Source organism: Euleptes europaea, chromosome 2 (assembly GCF_029931775.1).
Source record: "Euleptes europaea isolate rEulEur1 chromosome 2, rEulEur1.hap1, whole genome shotgun sequence".
Taxonomy (NCBI): domain Eukaryota; kingdom Metazoa; phylum Chordata; class Lepidosauria; order Squamata; family Sphaerodactylidae; genus Euleptes; species Euleptes europaea.
Genome location: NC_079313.1, coordinates 51953359 through 51972897, shown reverse-complemented (window position 1 = coordinate 51972897; position 19539 = coordinate 51953359). Strand labels below are relative to the sequence as shown.

Genomic DNA, 19539 nt, shown 5'->3' with positions numbered 1-19539 from the left:
TCATTCAACTAACAAGCTCCCATGGCTGCTTACAAAGTCTAAAAAATTTATGGAAAAAAATTATGGAAGAATGTATATCAACATTTTATAACTCCTTACCTTTGGACCTTCCGGGCCATTCAGGCCAGGAACACCAATATCTCCTGGAAAACCCTAGGATTTTAAAAAAAAAAAGTTTTTATTATGACTGGTCAATTGGTCCAGCGACCCTAGGTAGAAAAATGTGAATGATGTGTCATGTGTTTGAGTTACCCTTCATTAATGTCAGCATTTTTAGAACAAAAAAAAGAGGGAGAGGAAACCTCTGAACAACAGAGTACTAGAGGTCTAAAAAAAACAGAAGCATCAAAAATCCCAAAAGGTATATATATAATTCAAAAATTGCAAAATATAATAGCAAATACAAAAGATTATTAATGTAATTACAAAAGTACACAGTTGTGCCATAATATGTACACAAATCAAAAAATGGCAACAAATAGGAACACTATCGAAAGATTTACAAGCCAAATACAGCAAGTAAAATTTCAATACAGATAACATATACAACTTCAATATGGCAATTCTATAAAAAAGTTTACAAGCTGGAGAAGAGCACCCAACAAAAGACAGGATGCTGGCTAAGTTCCTATTTCAACGTATGAATCTTCATCAGTCATGAACAATCTTGCCCTGGTTAATTTAGAAGCCTGTTATAAGCAATTCATGTCCCTGCTGCCCTCAAATTATTCCAGGTAAAAACAGTCGCACATATGTTATACAGGTCCTTCTTGGGGCCAGCACCTTCCTGCTTTGCACCGTTAGAATGAACCCAAACTAAATTCCTTAGGGCTCTATTGCAGGTGCCAAATTATGTATCTAACACCATGGTGAGGCTGGAGACTGAACAAATAAAAATAGAGGCCAGGGTTGCAATATCTTCATTACACTTATGGCTCAAAATAAATTGTATACCATGTGGGTTGCTCCCACTGATTTTGGAGGATAAGTTTATGTCCAGATGGATTACTGCAGTAAGAAGCAAACTAAAAGTTCTAGGCCTCCTCCCTCAGAATCTGCTGAAAATGGGTTATACAGCCACCAGACAAGCAGTGAAACAAAGAATAATAGACATAGAAAGACAGACAGATCTGGGGCATGCTCCTTTATTTAGAGCACTGATAAATACTAAATATCAAACTTGCCCTGCAGAATACCTTTTGAGGGTAGAAGCAATCAATACCAGGAGAGCTTTTACCTTAGCTCGCTGCTCGGCTCTGCCCTTCTGGAGGGATTTTTTTTTTAATCCCCTACTCACAAAGGTTATATCCTTGTGCCTCTGAGGAATTGGAAACAGTGAAGCGCGTTCATTTTAGATGTAGTTTTTATAAGGAGGTCCGTGGAAAGATATTAGGCCCTCTTTTAGAGAAAAGCACAGGTTTTAACGAAATAGATAAATTTTCTTCTCAACGATGCTTCACCAGAGATAACAAAACAGGTAGCCAGGTTTTGCAGACTGGTGTGTATCACCAGAAAAGCCAAATTGAGTCATACTTTTACCCCAGAGCAGGACAGGGATTTATGATTTTACTAGTCAGTCCTTTTTAGAACTAATATCTGTTTGTTATACAGTGTGTGAATTTTAAATAATACTGGATTTGTACATTTTATGTGGGGGGAAACTGAATGTTGTAGAGTTTTAAAGTCTGTGCTGAACTGGTCTTTTGACTACAATAAATAAGCAATTGTAGATAAATAATATATTATAACCTAAATGAAGCAAACCATTAAATTCAAACACATTATACAAGATAAGAGACATATTATATACCAGAAAATCAAAAGCAAATTAATAGTATGTAGTGCGGTATAACTTCAAAAGATAAACCTGTAAAAAGAATTATAAACGTATCAGTCCAATTAAATGAGACCATTAAATAACAAAGCAACATTGTTAGGAAAAAACTGATAACCAACTAGGAATGAATCAAGTCAAGTATATTGTATAAGGCAATGGGCAGGTACAATCTAAAGCAATGTAACAATAACCAACTAATAATCATCTTAGGTTATGGCTCTTACCAAAGGTCAATCTTTGTGAGTATTGTATATACATGAATGAGAATGCTGCTTAGGAAAAAGGAATAAGAAGGAATAAGAAGGGAAGGGCACACCTACCCTGGATTAACAAGACTGTAATGGAATGATTAAGGCAATATGTGATGGTGGAAAAGACCAAAAGCATTAAAGAGAAACTCACCCTACTGTCAAAAATTAGCTGTTTAAAACAAGCTAACGAGTCTGATTAAACATATAAGGTATGTCCACTAACCATAAAAAACATGTCCATTAAATATAGGCTGATAAATCTAACCTACCATTGAGACCAGTAGAAAGTATGGAACCTATTGTAAAGATCCCAAAGGCCTCTCTCTGTTGAAGCTGTTTTTCCATGTCATAATTAGAAAAAAAGGTTGAAGTTCAGTTTCTCAGTGACAAAGAATTTGAAATCAGTAGGCTCATGCTTCAAAGATAAGAAGTGACTGACCAAAGGAGCATCCATGTTTTGGTTTCTAATTGTACTATGATGCTCTGATAATCTGTTTTAAAGGACAAGTAGTCACACCTACATAGAGTAAATCGCAAGAACATTGCAACACATAAATAACATAAGCTGAGTTGCAATTAGTAAAATTATTAAGTGTAAAAGTATGTTGACTAGCTATACTACTTAAGACATATTTCTGAGTATATACCAATAAAGGTCGATTGATTGATTGATGTTGACTAGCTATATCACTAACATTTGAATTGGAGCTGCCTGCTTGCAGTTAACATAGTTACCACATGAGTAATGTCCCTTTAAGTTCAACTGGAAAGGCTGTGATTTCATACCAGCATGACCAATTGATCTCTAAGGGAACTAGCTCTCCTGATGATACAAACATAGGAATCTAACAGCAAAGATTTCCAGCAAAACAGATAACTGCAGTGGGGCTAGGCGGATTACAGATATAAGAAAAACTGATTTCCTTTAATTCCTATGAAATACAAAAGATATCCAGGAAACCCATCTCCCTTTCCTTACCCTTGGTCAGGCTAGCATGTATTCTTCTCTAGTTGCACACAAGAGGAAGATTAAACTCCTTGAGTCTTGAGTTAGGAATGATGTCTCAGATTGACTTATTCCTCACCCTATTTCCTAGGGGAGGGGAGGTGTCCCATTTAGGGCTGTTGAATTAAAAAAAATTCGATATAGCCCATTTAGATTTGGCATATGCCGAAGTCCGAACTCCCCCACTTCGGGTCCGTGCAATTCGGTGGGAATTCAAAGTTCGGGGAAAAAATTTGGCCGAATAAAGCCATTAAAAACACGACCGTGCCTTTCCGTGGCTCTGGGGGGGCATTTTTGGGGTTAGAGTTCCCAAACTTTCAGCAGAGCTTCAAAGGACCCTTCTTGCCAGACCCCCCAGGTTTTGTAAAGATTGGGTCGGGGGGGGGGCTGAGATATGGGCCCCGAAAGGGGTCCCCCCACCCTTAATGTGCATCTCTGAGCAGAGCTTGCCGCCCACGCACAAAGCTCCCAGCCCCGACAAACAGCTGAGAAGTTTGCAAAGCAACCCAGCTGCAAAGCAACACAAACAAGTAAAGCAACACCTTTGCAACTGTGCAAAGCATGGAAAGGGACAGAGGCAGCTAGCTATGCATAAGGAGCATAAGGAGGGGGTGGAATTTCCCCTTTTGCATCGGATTCGGGACCAGGAAAATGCATTCTTAAGTCACCATTTGAAAATCAGTTTTGAGCAAGGATCAACATAGATCTAACCAATCTTATGAATGAGGGGAAAACCTGAGGATACACAACTGAAGCCCCCCCTCAAGCCAGGGAGAGAGAGACTCGAGGGGGCACACACACCCCAGGCAGAATGGGCAAAAGCCTCCTTTGGCTTACCCCCCACCCACCCACAGAAACTGCTCCCTCCCCCCCCACACACAGACTCTGCTTCCCCCCCACACACACACACACAGGAGAAAAAGTATAGATTAAAGCCCCAAAGGGGTCTTACTGTGGCTGTCTTCTGTTCCATTAGGAGGGGCTGGGAGGAGGACTGGGTAATCCAAGACGATTTCATTTAAGCACGGGACGTTTTGCTCTGGAGATGCATACAGGGTGATCCATTCATCCCAATAGGGAAAAGGGAAAAGGGGAAAGCCCATATCTCGGGGGGCCCTGACCCAATGTTTACAAAACTTGGGTGGTCTCTTAAGAAGGCTTGTCTGAAGCTCCGCTCAAAGTTTGGGATCTGCACCCCCAAAAATGCGCCCCCTGCAGCCACGGAAAGAGAAAAGGGGGGAGCCGATATTTCTGCCCCCACTGAACCCATCTTTACAAAACTTGGGTGGTATCTTAAGAATGATTGTCTGAAGCTATGCTGAAAGTTTGGGGGCTGTATCCCCAAAAAAGCGCCCCCTGCAGCCACGGAAATGGAAAAGAGGGGAGGGAAAAGGGGTGGAGCCCATATCTCAAGACCCCCTGACCCAATGTTTACAAAACTTGGGGGGTATCTTAAGAAGGCTCATCTGAAGCTCCACTGAAAGTTTGGGGTCTGTACCCCCAAAAATGCGCCTCCCTGCAGCCATGGGAAAAAAGGGGGGAGTCCATATCTCGGGACCCCCTGACCCAATGTTTACAAAACTTGGGTGGTCTCTTAAGAAGGCTTGTCTGAATCTCTGCTGAAAGTTTGGGGTCTGTACCCCAAAAGATACGCCCCCCTGCAGCCACAGAAAGGAGTGAATGTGCACAAGCACCCCCCACACACGAGGATTTCCCTCTCTCTCTTTCTCCCCGGCCGGGCCGCACATCAGCTGATTCCTCCAGTACTCAATCCTGACTGATTGGCCAGAAGAAGACCCAGTTGGCCACCGATTGGCCGGGGGAGGAGAATGCTGCTTACTAACGGTTATGCTGCTTACTGACGCCCCGAATTGGCCGGATTTATTCGTGAACTCCCGAACTCGCTGAATTCGGCTCCCTGGTTGGCCGCCATTTTTGAGTTCGGTTCGTCCCGAACTAAAAACCACCGAATCAGGGGAAATTCGGCTGTTTTTCAGTTCAGGACGAACCAAATCAACAGCCCTAGTCCCATTCACTCCCCGTTCTGCCAAGAGTTAAGGCACTGCAATCACCTGAAGGTTGAGCTGCAGATGACTCTAAAAATAGGTGCTGGAGTTGAATAGCAAGAGTGGGTACTGGGGATCAGGAAACTTGCTGCAAGGAGCTATCTAGGACTTAGCACAAGCTGGACCACTGGTGGTTTGAAATTCAACTGAGGAGTTATAAAAGGAGCTGCTGGTCCACTCATTCCTACAGAAAGAGTTAGGTCATTCATAGAACACACTGGTTAAGCAGATTTCCCCCCACATTTCCCTTCTCTAAGCAGGCTGCTGTTCATCCCAAAACTCCTCTCTGGGGATCAGGAGAGTCTCACAAGCTAAACATACCACAAGTCAGGGTGCTGCAGCAACAAGGGGCATTCTGGTAAAATAGTCTCTCACTCTCTCCTTTACTAATGGGAGCTATGAGCTGAAGAGAGGGGAAAAGAACATTTTACTTGATTCCCTATCATCATTGCATTCCCCCCATCCAGTGATACATTTTGTTTGAGAGACTCTCAACCAACTGAGAAGAGTTTTGGGACGAACAGCAGCCTGCTTGGAGAAGGAAAATGTGGGGAGGGACCCACTTAACCAATGTGTTCCATGAATTCTTCTGTTGGATCCAACCTTATAGTATGAACTGCCCCAAGAACATAGTATAATTAACCAGTTAGCTTAATTGGTAGCCAGTTAGAAAGGTGGCAAGAAATAACCTGGCAACAAACGATACTGTCAAATTGGGTGCAGATTCTACACATGGCAGGAGGAAATCTCCTCTCCATGTTTTATATGACATGTCAGAATATCCTATTCCTACCAACAGGGCTCCAAAGCGGGGCACAGTGTGAACTTGCACAAGTTTTTTCTTTTCTTCCTTCTTTGTACACAAAGTAAAAAAAAACCACCCTCCAAATCCCATATTAAAAGAAGAGTTGCAAATTCTTAACAACTATAGCTAAATATTCTTGGCAGCATAGAATCATGTCCCTTGCTTTTCTAAGAAACGTCCGTCTAAGAAAAATTAACAATGAAAACACTCCCATGAAACATTGGCAATTTTTTTTAACCTTGGGTCATTTATAAAGTTCCATGGAAAGTTAAAAGGAATGCAAAACCTAGGGAAGAAGGCAACATGAAGTAAAGATTTTAAACATTCAATTTGTAATCCACATCAAATTCACTCCCAACAATTCTTTCATTTAAAATGGCATGAGCAATTAATTTTGCATCTCAGTTTCTAGAAGCTGAGAAACACAGAAGAATAGCACCATTTCTTTGTGGTAATGTAACTACTAAACAAACATCTGCTAGTTTTAGCACTCATTGAATAAACCTCCTCCCCACCATAATATTCATAATAAAACCTTTTAATTACTTAGTGGCCACTATTCAAAAAAGTGTCTGTCATTCAAAAATGTGAGTTTACACAAGGGGTTTGTAAAAGGTCCAGTGGAACGTCTGACTTTTCAAAAGTACTTAGCCATGCAGCATAGGGGAGTGCTCCTGTTTGAGAAAAGCAAGTTTAAAATCTCTTTGGGCTCTCAGAACTACTTTCGAGGCATAATGATGGGCAAAGACTCCAAATCTTGGTTATTCAAGTTTGCACAGGAAATAGGGATGCACTGTAACAAAATGTTTCAGAAAGAAGCTTGAGGTAAGGATTAGGGACTGTAGACTATACCACTGTACACAGTCCACACCATCTGTTATTGTAAGTCGAATCCTACTATGTAATTTCTGCATTGTTTAATGTGTCATGATGACTCTATTGACTTATTCTGGGTAATCTGCTTTGAGTTCCAGCAAGAAAGGCAGACTATAAACAAAGTAAATAAATAAATACAATTCTTAAGTGGACCAGCATCTACTGGTTTTAGTAGAGAATAGCTGACCAAAAAACAATACTTTTTTGAAGAGTTTTAAATTGGTTCTTGTAGATGTGTGGGATGTAGTGTGCAGCCTTGTGTAGTGTGTTCGGGCAGGTGTACTGTCATTGTGTGACATATTTGCATTGTGTGAACCTGCCCCTGGAACATTGGAGAGATTTCCTGATTTAGAAATTGCCCGATAGGGGATTCAAGAGAAGTCAGGAACTAGGTTGCTGTTCTTGTAAACTGCATTCATTTCATTTGGTAGTCAGTGATTATGTGTCACGTTTCTAGCACTAGTCTGAAGAATATGTGCTGCACAGATGCTAAAAACAGCATACATGCATAAAGCTCTGAATTTTTAAGCATCAGAGTATATTCTCCCAGAAAATACCCAGGCATTACTAAATGGGTAACTTTATATCCTAAGCCCAAACCTCAACAGAAATATAGAATACTGAGCTTTTAATGCTTTTTGTTGTTGACATCCAGCTTCCCACTCATGCTGTTCCTAGGGTCTCCCGTCCCCCAGGAGTAGTGTTTTGGGGTACTGTGGGAGGGGAGTCAAACTCTGTTCACAGAAGGGCTTTCCATCAGCCAAAATTAGCAGTGGGTCCAAGCTATTACTTCCTCTAAGATTGCAGAGCTACTCTGGAGGAAGCATTTTTCAATGCATGAACTAGGGCAAGAAGTGGTAACATAAATGATTACACAAGGCCATTTAAATAGAAACTTTTAATATATGAAAAAGTAATTAATTAATCTGAAAGAAAGTTAAAGATGCAGAAGTGTTCTGTGGATAAGTACAAAGCACAAAGAGTTTTAATGTCTCCAAAACCTAAAGCAAAATTAGAATGTGAATGTACATGCCTATGTGCAACATATAATTACCAGATGTCTCTTATTTTAAGGCAACGTGTCTTAATTCATAAACACATGGCTCCCCTTTCCCCCAGTGTCTCTTATTACTAGAATTTTAACCTGGCCGCCAACGTAATAAAGCCTGCTAATTAATTAAAATACCCATGGGCTATCCATACTGGAGAACCTGGACAGTCAAACAATATCCCTATATACAAGAACTCATGTTCAAAAGGAACAGCTGTTAGATTTGTATAAAAATTATTTATAAGCAGAAGTCAGTGGCCAACTCAAAGTTTTCAGCACTTTCTACCTACAGTCAAAACACAGCAGTATGAGATTAAATATGCCTGAAAGTAAACTGTTTGAAGTTAAATGGTTCAGATCAACCAAGTGATTCTTGAGAAGTGTCATTTGTTACACCATTTTTCATCTGAAACACACCCTTTTTCTTATAATTCTAGAACTCTGAGCACAAAACATGTGGCTGCTGATTCCCATACGGGTTACTTTCAAGACAGAATTAAGTGAACATTTTCAGATAAAATTACTATATAGATAAGATGGAGGATCTGTTGAAAATAATGACACATTTCTTTACTCCAGTTACAGACCACAGTGACGAGCATCTTGAGGAGATAATAAACTCTGCTTTGAAGCAGACTTTTAGAATGGAATGTAAGGACTTCCCAAGTGATGAGAGAAAAATCCTATAAAGGCCTTGACTTAGAGCTCATCTGCAGTCTGGGAGCTGCCAACATTTTTTTCCCTTTAAAAATCATGTTCAGGGGTGCAATTCCTATTGGCACTGCAATGCGAGGGAAGGGAGGATTTTAGTCTCCAACCACCACCGTTTTCACAATCTGAAATAGCCTCAAGGAGTCAACATTTGCAACGTTGGGGCAAATATACCTGTACATGTATATTGATCTATGCTACCGTAACTTCCAGAATGGAATACTGTAACATGTTCTACATGTTAAGCACACAAAAAAGTAGCAACTTCCCAGCTCAATCAATTAAGTTATCAGACTTAAATATTTTATATACCGCAAAGCATAAGAGAAGGTCCTTTTTTAGGATCTTGAATGAAGCAGTGAATCAGAGCCAAAGTATGAGAGCCAAACACTATATAAGCATGATGTTTAAACTCACACATGCTTTATTCAACACCTGCATTAAATGAAGAGCCAGTGACAGAGGTGTGCGGGCGTGTTAAGTGCCATCAAGTTGCTTACCTAAAAACAATAGTCAAATCAACTAATAGTTTATATTATCAAATTATATTATTCACATAGTGTTTTTCTGAGGCTGGGAGAAGTTAATATGAAACCCAAAATATGGTATTAAACCCTGAGCTTGTATACTCCTGGATATAAGATTTTTTTGCAGTCATATTTGGAGGAAAAACCATAGTTTTCAGATTTGACTGGACTGTTAGAGTCACTAACAGTGCAATCCTCTGCAGGCATACTCAGAAGTACATCCCAGTGTATTCAGTGATGTTTAATCCCAGATAGGCGTCCATAAGACTGCACTACAATTCGCTCACAGTACGTAAAGGGACACCTATGTAGCCTCCAAACATGAGTTGTCATCATAGAATCAACTGATAGTCGCTGGTGTAAACAGACTTATGAGTGACTATGTGACTGCAAAGAGATTTGAACCACAGGCCAGATTTAACAGTGCAGCAGCTGAAGGCTGTACAGCAGGGGTCCCAAATATGGTGCTTGTGGGTGCCATGGGGCTGGCTGGCACCTTTTCTGGTGTCCTCCAAGTGTTTTAAGGAAGTGGGTGGGGCCAGGTAGGGCTTTTGCCCAGGTAGGGCAAAGCTTCTGATGAACGATTGGAGATTTCATTGGCTGTGCAGATTTTTTTATGTTACTTTGACACCAGCTGCCACCACAGCACAAGGGCCTTCATTGAATGACTGAAGTTCTGCTGTGGCAATCATTTTGTGGCTGGCTTTGCCTCCTGCAGCAGCCGGTTTGTGGCTGTGCCCACCATGCCATGTCAGAATTCCAAATGTGCCCACAGGCTCAAAATGGTTGGGGACTCCTGCTATACAGTAAAAAGATGAACTAGACTATTTGAAAAAGTATCAGAGCACAAGTCAGCCATCCTTCAAACATAACAGGATTGGTGTATTTGTGCTGCATCCATTGCAAAATAGGATGCACTATTAATTTTTAGTAAACAATTTCTTACCTCTGGTCCTGGAGGGCCTGATGGTCCCTGCGGTCCAGAATCTCCTATTTTACCCTAAAATTAGAACTTGCATTATAAATTAAAGTTTGCAGGTCTGCGAAAGATATTTCCTGATTCTTAACACAGCTATAAATCAAACAGATGCACTGCATTTTTAATAAGCAGCAACTATTCTGCTTCTTGAATTGATTAAAGACATTTCTACAATAAAGGAAATAATAAGTATCCCATTTATAGTCACAATAGTGGGGAAATAATTTTCAAAACACATAAACTAAATGAAAGAAAACTAATACTCCATGCAGATGTATGTCAACAAATATAGGACAATCAAAACTGTGTATTACAAGTATGCAATCATTTAACAAAAAATCGAAAACAGATTAGTTGATGCCTGTTATCTGACTAATATTTATTGGTTTAAAAACTCATGAGCTTCTGTACTCTTGCATCAACAGATAGTGCACAAATTAAAAGGCTACCTATTTTGCACTAACTTTTATGGCTCTGTGCCATATTTGATAATGTACAATCTTCTGCAAAACAGAATTTCAACAGACGATTGCTCAGACATAAACGGTGGTGTGATGTTTCACTATGTAATTATTTTGTCTGTATTTTATTTCTACGTTTTAATGTGAAGTTTTACATGTATGTGATTTAAAATGCAGAGCCATGAGTAAGAAAAAAGGGGAGCTAGATCGGTGATTGAAGTGTGTTATGAGGACAGAGTTGACTAGATTGTAGAGAGGGAGACCATTAGTAAAGTGTGTGAAGGGATTGAGTAAGGTGCAGTAGAGTGCTCTGAGGAAAATAAGTCTCTGTGGAAATTACGAGCCTAAGTTGCAAATTAGGAAAATCACAGCACATTCCTGAGGGGCTGAATGCGCTTAGGAGGCGGCATGACCCCTACGCCAGTGTCTGTGCCACTTGAGACGTGCAAGCTGACACAGATGCTGCCCCCCCCCTGGACTGTACCGGCAGCGTAGCCCTTTGACGCCGGTGCAGCCTCCCAATGCAAGTCCTCGTGCCGGCGTCCCAGGAGGCATTCCTGGGGTGTTCCGGGGGCGGAGCTGTCATTAGGCAGCCTCCTAGCCCCTTTCAGCCGGGGAACACCCCCTAAAGCAACGATTTTTTAGTAGCACAGCATCGCTGTTTTCTATGGGGCTTTCCCCCTCATTTTCGATTTTTTAGAAATAACCCCCCCTTTTTTTACCTTGCAGTAGTCATGAAACTTCATTGGAGGCACTGTGGCAGTACCGTCCCTGGCAGCTGTAGTTCTTAGGAATGGGTTGTTAAACTTTGTGCAAGTTATTAGTTTAAGTGGCAAGTGAGAAAATAAACCTTGGTGGCTAGGTCTATTTAAGGAACTTTAGAGAACCTATCTGGAACCATTACACTTATGTATCTATCTGAAACCATAAAGCTTATTAACCATACAGAAACCGTTATGCTGTTATACTTATTATAAGCTCTATTTATGTTTAAGAGAAGCAACGGTTTTATTTAGAATAAAGGATCCCCTTTTACCTCATAGCCACCTCCACGCACTAACTCATCTGTCATTCTACCATATGCAACTAAGCCAGCCATGAATTTTAAGGCAAGAGACTTTGGTGGCAGTGAAAATAAGGAAGGCAAGGAGGCAGCATAACACACATAACCTCAGAACACTACCGAGAGTTGCCTTTACAGAGGTTGCATACAAGGAGTCTCATGGAAAAGAGTAAAAATGTTACCGTTGGTCTAAAGGATTAGCCAGGGGCTACAAGGTCTGTGCACTCCCTTCTCCTTCTTCACACTGCAATTGCCTCTCATTCTGTTTCTTGGCAAATACTCTTACATCCAAATCAGACAACCTATGGTTTGTACAAACCATAATTGCCTTGAAAACAGAATAACCAACCATTGTTGGTTCTACGGTTATGGTTTACAAGCAAACTATTCTCGGTGTAAACCAGACTTTATCTTATTCAAATGTAACAACACACTGCAGTTCGCCAAGGAAGACATAAGGGAGAGAATCCAAGAATATGACTGGGAGGAGAACAGGAGCCACATTTGTATCCAAGGTTTGGGCATCAATGGCACACCCATGGTTACTCCATTATATGTGACCCAAGTCACAATACTGAAAAAATTATGTGTGCACTCCTTATACCTTTTTATTCCAGTAATCTACAAATTATATTAAATTCAAATAGCATAATCTTTCTTTTTTCTCTCATATGAATAAAACAGATTAATGATATCATGTCTGCTATATTTCAGTTTTTCTCCAGCCAACCAAACTCTTCTACTGTTTTGTGTCTCCAGTTTCTTCCAGGTATGGATTTAGGTCAACAGGATTCAGGCTCCCTACTTCTCCAAAGAAGCAAATAACTCTGCCAAAACTGATAGAACAACCTATAGTTCAGTGGTAAAACATGTGCTTTGCATGATCCCATGTTCAATCCCCAGCATATCCAGTTTAGGAGCTCAGATGACCAGGCTGGGAAAGATATTTGCCTTGGAAAAACCATCACCATTCAACAGTAGCCAACAGTGTGCTACATGGGCTGACTGTCTGAGATACTACAAGGCAGACTTGTGAAGCTGGCACCTGTCACTCAGCTCCTGAAGCTCCCACCATTCTAGCTCGGGGACTCGCTGGCTGAGCCTCCTTAGACTCAGACCACTCATAGAGGAAGTCGGAGTTTTCCTCCTCTGAGCCAGTCAGGGTGCTTGCTTTTATTAGTCCACAGGCAGCAGGAAGGCCTCTTCATTGGCCTCAGCTCTCCAGCTTTATGGGGGCCAGCTGGGCTTAACCCCGCCCTATCCTGTCTTGGCTCCATCCCCTTCTGAGGCCTTATAAGGCCTACTCTCCAGGCAGGGCCCTCTTACATCAGAAAGCCTGCCTCTAGGCCATCTGACCTCTCTCTGTCCTACCCTTGCCCGGCCGCCTTTCAGCTGTGCCAGGAGGCCATGGGCAGGACCATCCGGGCCCACCTCAACTTGCCGGACCATCGGCAGTGGTCAGCCTGAGCAGTGGAGCTCTCTGCACCGGTTCTTGGCACTCCTTGAAGACCGTGGCTGTGGCGTCATCGGAGGGGCTAGCCTAGCCACCGCCTAACCTGCGCCGTTTGCTGCAAGCTGTGGCCGCTGCATGCCAAGCTTCTGGGCTGTTGGGTCTGCACTTCACGGTAAGGTGGAAGGGGAAGGCTGAAGTTGCAGAGAGTCCCGGCCACTCCGGGCAAGCTTCAACCACTCATTTGTTGAGAGGCAAGGTATGATCACAAGTGCGTGCATACCTAGCATCACACAGAAAGGCTACTGCTGCATGTGCACATCTCTGGAATGGGGTGTAAAATCCAAAAATATAAAATTAATTTCTTAAGAACTACAGAATGCCTTAAGGAATAATCAAGCCCCCAAACATTGCTCCCTCAAATTAAAAAAAATCTGAACAATTATCAGGATTTGGAAAAAATTTCAGTGGGAAGAAAAACTGGAATCTTGCTTTAAAAACTAATGGGTGTGGCTCTATCAAACTGAGTGCAGTTTTAAGCAACCGATCACAGAGGAGTTTCATGTTTTCTCCATTCCTCTTTGTCATGCAATTTATTGTGTATTATACAATTTATGTATTTTGGAGCACAAATAACTTGCATGGCACACAGATGAAGAGCTACATGGCATACGTCAAGCAAGAATGAACCTCAGTTTCTTACAATACTCTCTCATCTTGCCCATACATATATGATTGTCCACTCATAGTGGTGGAGGTGATGGAAAAAACAAGACACTATCAAGCCCTGTATAACTCTCCCACACACCACCACAACACTTATATTCAACTGGACTAACCCCAAGATATTTTTAAGAAGTACAGATTCTGCAATGTGTAAAATGTGTTGAGATACATGGAATAGACATTGTTCTGGTTAAGTATTTCCTAATGGAAAATTGAGAAGCCCATTGCATTCTGAGTGGATCTTAACTGTTGGTCATAAAACTATTAACTAATGTGGCAAAGAATACAAAATTCAAATGATCATACATACCTGGGGACCAGGTTTTCCTCTAACTCCTGGAAGACCTGGCAAACCAGCAGCACCCTTTGAGGAAAAAAAATTAAGTTCTACCATTTCAATGAAAAATGACTATACACTTCCATTAAAACAAAAAGCAGCTGACACTGTAATCATGTTCTTCATTTCTCATAAACTCTAAACTTCCAGTTTAGGGAGAAAGTATTTATACAGAAGATCAGGAAGCTCCTATACAGATATACCCTAAATCCCTAGCTCAGGCAAAATAATAATTATTTGGGCTTTCACTATCTATTTTCTGCATTACAAGTTTCATAACAACTGAATAAGATTTTAAAATTTCAAATGAAAAAGTTATTTATAAATTTCTTTGATGGTTATTTCAACACCAAGCTATAAGGATAAAGGAATTTTTAAAGCAAAACAAATAGCTGGAGTTGAAAAAGGCTAGCCTGGAACAGAATGGGAAGGAAGCTCTCTTTCCACTGTCTGCTAGAAAAGTTAGACACTGGGGTGGGGTGGTGGTGGGTATGTCCCACATTACTAAGTAGCTCCCTTCCCCTCAGCACATTGACACACTGCTCAGAAGGAGAAACTTTGGGTGATATCAGGATGATACCAAAGGTTCTCTCAGGAACTTCTACTCTAATTGATATTCTCTCCATACCACCCCTATATGTAGGTGGGGTTTAGACCACATAAATAACATCAAGAAAACTACGTGAAAGCTCACTGTTGCTTCCTACACTTGTCACCGCTTTGTGTGTCAAAGGCTCCTGTGGCACTGTGGTTTAATGTCTAACTATTTTTTTACAATGATGTAGAAAGGCAATGGTTGGCTACTCGAAAACACAAGATTAATTTTTCCGAAAAGCAATCCCGTGCACCTTGCAAAACTGGAATCTGGGGAACAAAACAATATGGGCATTTGGGCAAGTGACTATACTTGCAGATTAATAAGCTTAATGGCACAGAATATGGTCATTGTGTAATACAGTCATGAATGAAGAACTTAAAAGTCTAAGTTGATTAAACCCTCTAAAACTCTGTTGAAACTGCGTTGATAGACATTCTTACCTTGTCTCCTGGGTACCCCAGCTCCCCTGGCTCTCCTGTAATGCCTCGTTCACCCTAAACAATGCATTATTATATACAGACCCATCAAGACAGTTATAAATAGGATGTTTATAAAGTCCAACAGACATAAAAAATTAACTATATGTTTGGAATTTTATGACACAGGAATGAAACAATTTTAGAATCTCTAATTATTAAAACAGACTGCAAAGTTTGAAGTCATTCACACTAGTAAAAATTGAGAGTCGAATCCCATAGATCCTTTCTACCAGTGGTGGGACTTTCCTCCAGTGCAAAGACCTGACTCAAAAGATCTTTCAGAACTCTTGCACCAGTGGAAGACTGCTTGCGCTGAAAGAAGGCACCTCCACAAATGGGACAGACCAGAGGAATATAACCCAATAACAACAGGAAGTATATGTTGGTATAAAACAAAGCTATGGTTGAAATAAATGCAGAACCTTATTGCACATACTTCAATAAGTGAGAAAGGATTCTTTGTAGAATTGCATTAATAGATAATATTCAAAGTTAAAATAACTCTGGTAATGAAACTATTTAGATCACCTTATCACCTTTCAATCCAGGCTGCCCCATACTCCCTGGAAGACCCTATAAAAAAACAAATAAAAGAAAAATATAATCCTTCATGGTTGGGCACAGAAAGATATTTAGCAGATGATTGTGTATGAGTTCCATAATATTTTAAGGCTAGATATTCATTTCTAGGTCAAGTTCAAGCTGCTGGTGCTCACTTTTACAGCCCTTTATGACCTGAGGCCCACATACCTGAAGGATTGCCATCCCCAGCATGCTCATTGCAGCAGCTTTACTGTTCCCATCAGAGCCTACTGTCTGTGCTCAATCTGCTAACCCAGTTTAGGCTTGGTATTTGTTAGTGGCTGCACCATGACTCTGTAACAGCTTCCCAGAAGAGGTCAGGGGGGTTTCTATCCTCCTGATTTTCTGGTGAGGCTATAGAGCTCTGGAGGTAGCCTGGGCCAAAGTGAATATATACACATGGTGAATTTAAAGGGCTTTTTAAAATGTGGGTTTAATGTATTTTATTATTTTAATTCCTTTATTATATAATCATTATATTTTATTTTACTATTATACCCATCTTGGGCCCTGACTTGGTCATGACAAAGGTAGGCATATAAATATTTTAAATAAATAAATAATACTGTACCAGAGGTCCAGGTATTCCAGGTTGTCCCAATGGTCCCACTGGCCCTAAAACACCCTGAAAGGACAATAAATAGTATGATTGCTCATATAGGGAGCTTGTACGATAATATAGCATATTTGCTATTTCACAGTTGGCTGTCTGACCAATTCTGATTTGTCTGTAAAGCCAGCGTGGTGTAGTGGTTAAGAGCGGCGGACTCAAATTTGGAGAACCGGGTTTGATTCCCCACTCCTCCACATGAGCGGCAGACTCTAATAAAGGAGGCTAAAGCGACCATGCATTTTCGCCTTGTAAATCACCCTGGCTGTCAGTACCAACTTTAAAAAGGGAACAACACAGAAGAGATAGTACTATGATGCTCTTTCTAGATGGGGAAAGGGTGTTCGGATAATGATCTCATACCATCTATAAACCTCTCTCTCAAGTGTGGTCCCCCCTCTGCAGATATCTAAATCCGCAGCTCAAGGCCACACTTACCCAAAACAGATTTTTCTATAAACTTGGGAGACCCCCTATTTTTTAAAATACATTGGGGAGTTCAGATTCCCTTAAAATTAAATAAAGCATTCTCTGTGCATACACAGACAACTCGCTTACCACTGAGAGGCTCGGCAGTGGCTGCTGCGGCAGAGCCCAGGATATGCTGCTGGGAGCTGCTCTGGGCTCAGCCATGGTGACAGTGGATGCCAGGAGTCACTCCGGGTCAGGAGCCGCTCCATGCCTAGAACGGTGGTGGCTGACATTGGGAGTGGCTCCAGGCCCAGCCGTTGCCGGGAGCTACTCCAGGCTTGGAGTGGCTCCCAAGCACCGCTGCCAGGCTCAAAGGTAGGAAAAAAAGATGGAGGATAGAAATAGAAAGAAGGAGGATTGTCTGAGGCAGGAGGGAGAGAAAGAAGGGGATTCTCTGGGGGAGAAAGAGAAAGAAATGGGGTTGTCTCATGGAGGGGGAGAGAAATAGAGGTGAAAGAGATGGGCAGATTGAGAAGGGGTCGGTATAAGGGGGCGAAAGGGGGTGAGGGGAGAAAGGGGGTAAGAGAGGCTTGCTAGAGAAGGGGGTGAGGGAGAAAGAGGGGAAATTTACATATGTTGGGAGAAGGGTGTGAGGGAAGATTGACAAATAAGGGGTAGGGCTGAAAGAGAGGAGGAAACTTTGACAGAGAAAGGGGGAGAGAGAAGGAAGCAAAGGTGGGTAAATGCCCCCTTCCTGCAAGTTCTTTGTGGGTCCCCACTTGTATATTTTAATAATGAAATTGGTTAAATCTGAGGACATTTAAATGCGGTGACTGGAACCATAAATGGACAAGAGAGCTCTTTCAATAAAACTAAAAAATGCTACAGGTTTTCAGAAAAATCTGAAAACTTACACGGGGAAGGTGTTTTAAAAGCAACCAAAATGATAAAAGTAGTGCCTGTACCTTCAAAAAATGGGAGCCCTCAGTGGCTGCTGCTAGGCAACATTCTAGGCTGGGTTTCTGCCAGTAAAAGGCAGGGGGAGGGAGCAGGGCACTTTCCCGGCCGCATTGGCCTTTTAGGGAGGACTCATCAGGGACAGGCCTGGCAGCAATCATTGGGTGCCTTAATACCACCCAGCTTGCATGACTCACTTAGGTCTGGCTGATTGCCCCTATTCAACAGCAGCCATCCTATTAAAGCCAGTGTGGTTTATCAGAGAGCCACTGTGGTATAGTGGTTAATGTGTCAGACTAGGATCTGGGAAACCCATGTTCAAATCCTTGCTCTGCCATGGGAGCTTGCTGGGTGACTTTGTGCCAGTCGCAGAGTCTAAGCCTAACTTACCTCACAGAGTTGTTGTGAGGATGAAATGGAAGAGAGGAGAATGATACAAGCCACTATGGATCCCCACTGGGGAGAAAGATGGGATATAAACAAATAAAATGACTAAAAGGCAAGGAGAGGGGCCAGGGTCCTTTCCAGGCCTATTTTGGCCTTAGACTCATCGGAGCCAGGCCTGGCAGCAACCACTGAGTGACTTGATACCACCTGACTTGCATGACTCAGCTAGATCTGGCTGCTTGCTTCTCTTCAACAGCAGCCACCCTATGAAAGCCAGTGTAGTGTGGTGGTCAGACCTTAACAGTTGGTTCTGGGAGACCCAGGTTCAAATCCCCATCTTGCCGTGGAAGCTCACTGGGTGATTTTGGGCCAGTCACATACTTTTAGCCTAGCCTACCTCACAGGAATTGGAGCAGAGGCTGTCACCACTGCTTAAGCTAGGTAGGTGGAGACTGTATGCAGAAGCAGGGAGAAGGGAGGAAAAGCCGGGGAGCTGAAGCAGTGGAAGCACTCCCAGTAGGCAGGCAGGGAAGGAGGTGTGGGGACTGCTGCCCCCCCCCCCAGATGAGCTGCAGAGGCAGGAACAGGAGCTGGCAAGTGGGTGGCACAGTGAGTGGGGGTGGGGAGAAAGAAAAAGAGAGAGAAGGGAAGGCGTGTGCATGTGTGATGGGAAGGATGCAGAAAGGAAGAAAGAAATTAACGTGTGTGTGTGTGTGTGTGTGTGTGTGTGTGAGAGAGAGAGAGAGAGAGAGAGATGGGAGGGACAGACAAGAGAGAAATTCAGGACAGTTTGTGTGTATGTGAGAGAGAGACAGATAGATGGGAGGGCTGTAAAAAGAAAGAGAAATTAACCACAGAGTGCGTTTGTGAGACGGCGGCATGAGAGACTTGAGAGTGTGTATGTGTGTATTTCAGGAGGCATTGGGAATGCAGAAAGAGAGACAGCAAGGACTGGGGAGCAAGATAGCGAGAGAAAGACAGACACTTGGTGAAGGAGAACAAGAGAGAAAAGAATAAGAGAGACAGAAAGTAAGTGAAGGGGTAGAAGGAGAGGGAAGGAAGCAAAAGGGCAGGGAATGGGATGGCTACTTCATTAGTTTCCTTGAGGGTTCCTGCTTGTCACTATATCTAATTCTTCACATGACCCATCTGTGGATACTTGAATTCAGAAACGGATGCCATGGACAGACAAGACAAATCTTCCTACAAACCTGAGAAAAGTCCCAGGTTTACAAAAATATGATTTTTTTAAAATGGCACGTTTAACCCTTCCCTCTCCCAAATAATAGAGGCAGTGCCTGTAGCTTTAAGAAATAGATGCCCTCAGTGGCCGTTGATAGGCAACCATAACAGTATTACCCAACCTTCA

General features: G+C 42.0%; 1 protein-coding gene across 1 annotated transcript in view; it reads right to left on the bottom strand.

Annotated features, from left to right (window-relative positions):
- The window catches only part of COL24A1 (collagen type XXIV alpha 1 chain), a 299903-nt gene that overhangs the window by 163087 nt on the left and 117277 nt on the right, over positions 1 to 19539 (bottom strand). The window contains exons 15-20 of the mRNA XM_056845652.1: positions 16377 to 16430; positions 15752 to 15796; positions 15185 to 15238; positions 14120 to 14173; positions 10077 to 10130; positions 100 to 153 (exon numbers count right to left, since the gene is read on the bottom strand). Coding sequence (XP_056701630.1) covers positions 100 to 153; positions 10077 to 10130; positions 14120 to 14173; positions 15185 to 15238; positions 15752 to 15796; positions 16377 to 16430 — 315 coding nt within the window. The remainder of the gene's footprint in view (positions 1 to 99; positions 154 to 10076; positions 10131 to 14119; positions 14174 to 15184; positions 15239 to 15751; positions 15797 to 16376; positions 16431 to 19539) is intronic.